This window comes from Phalaenopsis equestris, unplaced genomic scaffold (assembly GCF_001263595.1).
Source record: "Phalaenopsis equestris unplaced genomic scaffold, ASM126359v1 Scaffold201002, whole genome shotgun sequence".
Lineage (NCBI taxonomy): Eukaryota > Viridiplantae > Streptophyta > Magnoliopsida > Asparagales > Orchidaceae > Phalaenopsis > Phalaenopsis equestris.
The window spans coordinates 80631-86784 of record NW_018220787.1 but is presented as its reverse complement, the minus strand read 5'-3'; the positions used below and the strand labels follow the sequence as shown (position 1 = coordinate 86784).

Here is a 6154-nt window from a genome sequence, read left to right as displayed (position 1 = left end):
TGAAGGAGAACTCAGAGGTGGTTGCTTGTGGTGGTTACTTCCTTTCAGGTTTTTCTTACTGGTGGTGGTGGAGAACTTTTGTGAGTGTTGGGTGGTGTTACTATTCCATTGGTTTCCTCTCTGGCTTCTCTATAGCTGCAGGAGTTCCTTCCCCACTTTTCTGGTGCTGAAAGGGATTTCTCCTTTTTCTGCTGTAGTTTCAGCCATGACTACACCTTTTGATATTGCTACTGACTCTCATTGGACCAAGGAAACCTATGCTGGGGTTGTTGGAAATTCTACTGATGTTCTACAGGATCTAGATCATTTGGTTTTCCCTCAAGATTTTCATGATACTGCTACAAGTAAAGGAAGTTGTCCTTGCATCCACCCACTTGGATCCAAGGAGGGAGAAACTGCTGTGTTCTTCACAAACAGAGAGTTAAACTCTCTTAAAGAAGAAGTAAAGTTTACATTAATAGAGAAATTTCAGTTGGGACATCCAAAAGGGGAGCTGGTTAGGAATTTCTTTGAATCTCTAAAATTTATTGGTAATTGGAAGATAGGACTGATGGATGGAAGGCATCTCCTGATCAAATTAGCTATTGAGGAAGATTATGCAAGACTTTTTGCAAAGCAATAAATAATTATTGCTGGAGATACTATGAAAATTGTAAAATGGACTCTTGACTTTGATCCAAGTAAAGGACCACCTGTGGTTCCTATTTGGTATACGTTTCCTGGGCTTCCACTTCCTTTCTTCAAGCTGAATGCCTTGTTTAACATAAGGAGAGCTCTGGGAACAGAGCTCTGGGAAGCTCTAGGTACACCTTTGAAAGTGGATGCACCTACTTATAACAAAGCCAGGCCAGCACTGGTCAGAATACAAGTGGAAAGAGACATAACCCTCCTTGAATTGAAAAGAATCTAGATTGGCTCAGATACTGTGCAGAACATTGTATCTGAACAAAAACCATACTATTGCCAACATTGTAGAATGTTTGGCCATACAGTGGAAAAATGCTCTAGATTACATCGACCAATCAAAAGAAATGCTGGTAAGGATCATAAAGAAACAAGAAACACCCTACTGCAAGCCATAGAAAACTTTGCTGAAGAATCACATCTGCATAACAGGAAGGATCACACTCAAAGAATTGAGGAAATACCTTCAATCATTAAAGTACACTCTTCATCTGAGGATCCTTTAGATAAGCCATCAGAAGGCTCCCCTACAAAATGTAACACAGTGACTTCTCCAATAAATATAGATAGAAAGGAAATCCAAGAAATTACTATAATCACTCCCTCACCTTCCCCTCATGAGGAAGGAAAGACAGACATGCATGACAAGACACCTGAAGATCATGTTATTCCTGGTATTAAACAGGCAATAGAAGATGATTGGCAGGTACAAACAGCTAGAAGGAAAAGAAAACAAGTAAATGAAGTACAAAAACTACAGCATGGAAGATCAAAACAAGTTGAGAGTAAAGCAAGTATTAAGATTGGTTCTCCCCACCATCATAAAGGTAGACCAGATCAAGATCACAGCCATCCCTACAAATCCATCCAACAAATGATTAATATCCTTTGCTGGAACATTAGGGCAATTGCCAATCCCCTCTATCTTAAGAGAAATTTACATATAAATCATAAATATAAACCTTGGTGCATTGTGATTCTCGAGCCTATGGTTCACAAAAACCATCAAAAGCTTATCTAGAAATTCCCTGGATTCAATAACTTCGCCAATACCAATAATAAAATCTGGATTTTATGTAGAAAAGAAATCAGATGGAACTTCATTATTAATCATCAGCAATTTCTCCATTTTAAGTTTAACATAAATGGACATGTGGGTTATGCTACTTTTACTTATGCAGGTTGTACTAAGGAAGACAGAAAGGAGTTGTGGAGTTGCTTGTTGAATATCAGTCAGCTAATGGATTCCCTCTGGATTGTGGGGGGAGATTTTAACTGCATTGCCTCTCCTGCTAAAAAAATTGGGGGTAGAGCTCCTAACCTTACTAAAATGAATACTTTCACTAATAATATTCACAGGGCTGGGCTGTTTGATTTGGGCTTTAAAGGTCCTGCTTTTACTTGGAAGAGGGGGTAAAATCTGGGAAAGACTTGATAGATGTTTGGTCAATGACAGATGGTACAACCACTTCTTTTTCACTTTTGTTACCCATTTTAGCCTTGTTGGTTCTAACCACAGACCTATCCTTATCAGCATCACCTCCTCAGATAACATGCCTTCCCCTTCCCCATTTAGATATCTGAACATGTGGTCTTCTCATCCTTCTTACAACTCTTACATTGCCAACCTTTGGAATGGGATTTCACACACTGACCCTCTTATCAATCTCAGATTATTACATATCAAAAATGCTAAAGTTCTGAGGAGTTTGATTTGGGGTACTTTTGGGAATGTCCTCACCAATGTGCAGGAGCTTGAGGAGGAAGTATTGAGATTAGAGCAACTTGAACAGGAGGGCTTAGTTGAGGAAAAAGAACTGTTAACTGCTCAAAATAAACTTCTTACTCCTATTGATTACCAAGACCAATATCTGAAGCAAAAAGCTGCTATGAATATATTCAAGGAGGGGGATAGAAATACCAAATTCTACCATGCTTACATAAAGTACAATAGGAAATGTAATACTATTCATGCTATTGAGACTGTTGAGGGGAATTGGCTTCATGAGAATGCTGAAATAGCTAATGATGCTGTAAGCTATTTCAAAAATCTATTGAATCAAGAGAACAATCCCAGAAGCCCTATTGATCCAGATTATTTTAATGCTGAGAAGTATTACACTGCTAATTTAAAACTTGCTGACATCCTTGATGAAGAGGAGATATGGAAGGCTATTATTTCTATTGATAGTAGCAAAGCAGCTGGTCTTGATGGTTTCACAGCTGAGTTTTACAAGAAATCTTGGGACATTATTAAACCTGAGGTGATTGCTTTTGTTGCCAGTTTTTTCCAAGGAAATAATCTCCCACAGTACTTCAGTGCTTCTACTTTTGTGCTGATCCCCAAATCTGAGCTACAAACCACCTGGAATCACTTCAGACCTATTTGTCTATCCACTGTAATCAGCAAAGTGATCAGCAAAATCACTATCAATAGACTCCAACCTCATCTTGAACACATCATTAAACCCAATCAGACAGTATTTTTGAAGGGGAGATCTATTATTGACAACACTCTCTTGGCACAGAAGCTTCTGAATGATCTGAATAAGACCTGTAGAGGTGGTAATTTGATATACAAATTAGATTTGAAAAAGGCCTATGATACTATCAGTTGGGGATCCATTATGTATGTTCTTACTGCTAGAGGCTTCAAATCAGACTTCTGCCAGCTAATTCTTAGACGGATTCACAATAATAATCATTATATTCTCATAAATGGCAAAGGCTGGGGGTCTTTCACTGCTTCCAGAGGTTTGAAGCAAGGGGACCCCTTATCCCCCACTATATTTATTATTGCAATTGACTATTTATCTAGAATACTGGATAATTCTCTTCTAAGCCAAAACTATACTATCTATCATCATAGATCCAACTTTGCCGTCACCCACTTGATCTATGCTGATGATGTCATGGTCTTCTCTAGAGCTCATAAAAATGCTCTGAGGAAAGTGTATCAGACTCTTCAAAAGTTCCAAACACACTCTGGTATGTGCTTCAGTCCAGAGAAGTGCCTGTTGATTTTTAATAAACATGCAAATCCAAATTGCAAACAATGGGCTTCTAGTTATACTGGCTTCTCAAACTCCCAGCTTCCTGTCAAGTATTTGGGGACCATGCTTTTGTTTTTAATTATTTTTTTTTAAAACCTTTCATAAATAAGATCACTACCTACCTTAACGGGTGGACTCATTCCTTTCTTTCTAATGGGAGCAGAATTACACTGCTGAAATGCATTCTAACTACTAAAGCATTCTAACTAAAAGCATTCTAACTACCTTTCCCTCTTATATCCTGCAGATGACTAATATCTAAAAAAGCACCCAAATTCGGCTTGAAAGGGCATTTAACAGATTTCTTTGGTCTGGACAAAGGCAATAGATGCATTGGGCTTCTTGGCAAAAAGTGGCCAAACCTCAACTGGCTGGGGGTATTGGCTTCAAGGGTATTAATTAGCTCTTCCAAATAAACTTATGCAAGCTTTGGATTAAGTTCAGAGCTCAGAATTCTCTATGGGCTCTTTTCATGAAGGGAAAATGTTGTAGAGATCAGGACCCCACACTTGTTGAAAGAAAAATAGGGGATTCCAAAATTTGGGGAAAGATGCTAAATATAATACATACTGCTGAAAACCTGTTCATTTGGGATTTGGGGAAAGGAGACATAAATTTCTGGCTTGATAATTGGTGCCATAAAGATTGGTTGTCTCCTATCTTTAGCACCCCTAACTCTGGCCTCAAGGTGGCTGACTGTTGGGTGGATGATGATTGGTCTCTACTTAAACTTTCAGAAATTCTCCATGTCAATTCTATAGCAAAAATTGTGAGCATCAAAATTAACAGAAGATAGAATTGTTTGGCAGTCTTTCTTAAATCAATGCCTTACCAAAGCCATCTACTCTAAAATTTTCCAATGGGAACACCTACCCTGGAGCAAAATTATTTGGAGCAATTTTCTATCCCCCTCCATGTCTTTTTTCTGGTGTAGGGTCTTTAATAATCTCCTCCCTACTAATGATATTCTTAAACTAAAGGGTATAAGGGGGCACCAACTGCTAGCCAACTGTATTAAGGAGGAGGAATCATTGCCCCACCTTTTTTTTGGATGTAACTTTGTACAACTTGTCTGGCACCAACTGCTAGCCAACTTGAATATTAACAAAAACCTCTTTACTTGGGATAATATCACAACTTGCTGGCAGTCTTGGAATAAGAGGAACTATGCTTCTATGCTCCAATACCTCTCATTGTTGCATGGTTTACTTGGATGGAAAGAAACAAGGCTACGTTTGAAGAAGGTACACCAAAAACTGAGAAGATAGTCAGAAATAGCCTTTCCTATGTTCACAAAATGATTAAGTTTAGAAGATTTCCCAAAATCTCTAACATCTCTAACTCTTACTCTTTGGGACAACCAAACAAGAATTATGTTCATAGGTTTCTCTGGAAACCTCCTGGTTACTACACAGTCAAGGTAAATACTGATGAAAGCTTCAATAAATTAGGAGCAGGTTTTGGGGGTGTCTACAGAAATCACTTAGGGAAATGCTTATTATACTTCCACATCCCCATTGTGGCTACTGATGCTGTTGAAACTGAATTAGTGGCTGTCTATTGGGCTTTAAAAATTGCCAAAATGTCTAGCTGGTACAACTTATGGTTAAAAGTGGATTCTACTGCTGTAATCAAGATACTGAAGGATGAGGAGCTTTCACCCTGGCACCTTGCTTTTTGGACCAAAAAGATGAGAGAAATTTCTTCACAGTTAAAAGTGCAATATACTTTTATCTACATAGAGGGAAACCAGCCTGCAAATTGGCTAGTGTAGCTTTCTGTAACAACTTAAAGGAGTTCTCTGTTGCTGTATCCCCTCCCCACACCCTTCATTTTTACTGCAGGGTGACAGGATTGAGGTCCCACATTTCAAGATCTTAAGTGACTGTTTATTCCTCTGTTACGGTTTTTATTTCCCCTCTTTATCTTCAGACTTTGCCCTCCATGTTAGCTGAGGTTTTATTTCTTCCAAACATGGGCAGAGCCGCTATGGGGGCATTGGAGGCTCGTGCCCCCATGGGATATATATATATATACACACACACAAATCCCTTAAATATATGTATAAATATATGAAAGTACGCAAATCCCTTAAAATTCACAATTTGTACAATAAAAACACCTTTTTTACCCTTTTGGTCACCTTAAACCTCCGGTTTGTGCTCATAGGGCTTACTATTCCTTGGATTTCAGGCAAATTTAAGGCAAAAAAAGTTCAAATTTCATCTTCTCTTGGAAATAGGTACACTTTGAACCCAAAATTTTTTATTTTCACCAAGGATTTATCTTACATTGCCAATATCCAAAATTTTCAATTAAATAGGCAGGGAAAATTTTATAAATGACAATGGGGGATTGATTGAGCTCTTTATGTTTCTTTTCATCATTGCACTACATAAAATTACAAAAACCCAATG

General features: G+C 38.2%; 1 protein-coding gene across 1 annotated transcript; it reads left to right on the top strand.

The window, feature by feature from the left end:
• Window positions 1–643: 643 nt before the first annotated feature.
• On the top strand, window positions 644–5511 carry LOC110035957. Its single transcript, XM_020740295.1, has 5 exons — window positions 644–856; window positions 932–1511; window positions 1866–2097; window positions 2183–3787; window positions 5121–5511. Exons 1-5 carry the CDS (start codon window positions 644–646, stop codon window positions 5509–5511), a joined length of 3021 nt encoding a protein of 1006 aa, XP_020595954.1.
• The last annotated feature ends 643 nt before the right edge of the window (window positions 5512–6154 follow it).

Excerpts from the sequence above, each read along its gene's own strand:
- LOC110035957 (XM_020740295.1), top strand. The coding sequence starts at position 644 with ATGAAAATTGTAAAATGGACTCTTGACTTTGATCCAAGTAAAGGACCA. Across the intron at positions 857-931 it reads ACAAAGCCAGGCCAGCACTG|AACATTGTATCTGAACAAAA; the intron begins GTCAGAATACAA and ends GATACTGTGCAG. Across the intron at positions 3,788-5,120 it reads AACTCCCAGCTTCCTGTCAA|GTTTCTCTGGAAACCTCCTG; the intron begins GTATTTGGGGAC and ends TTATGTTCATAG.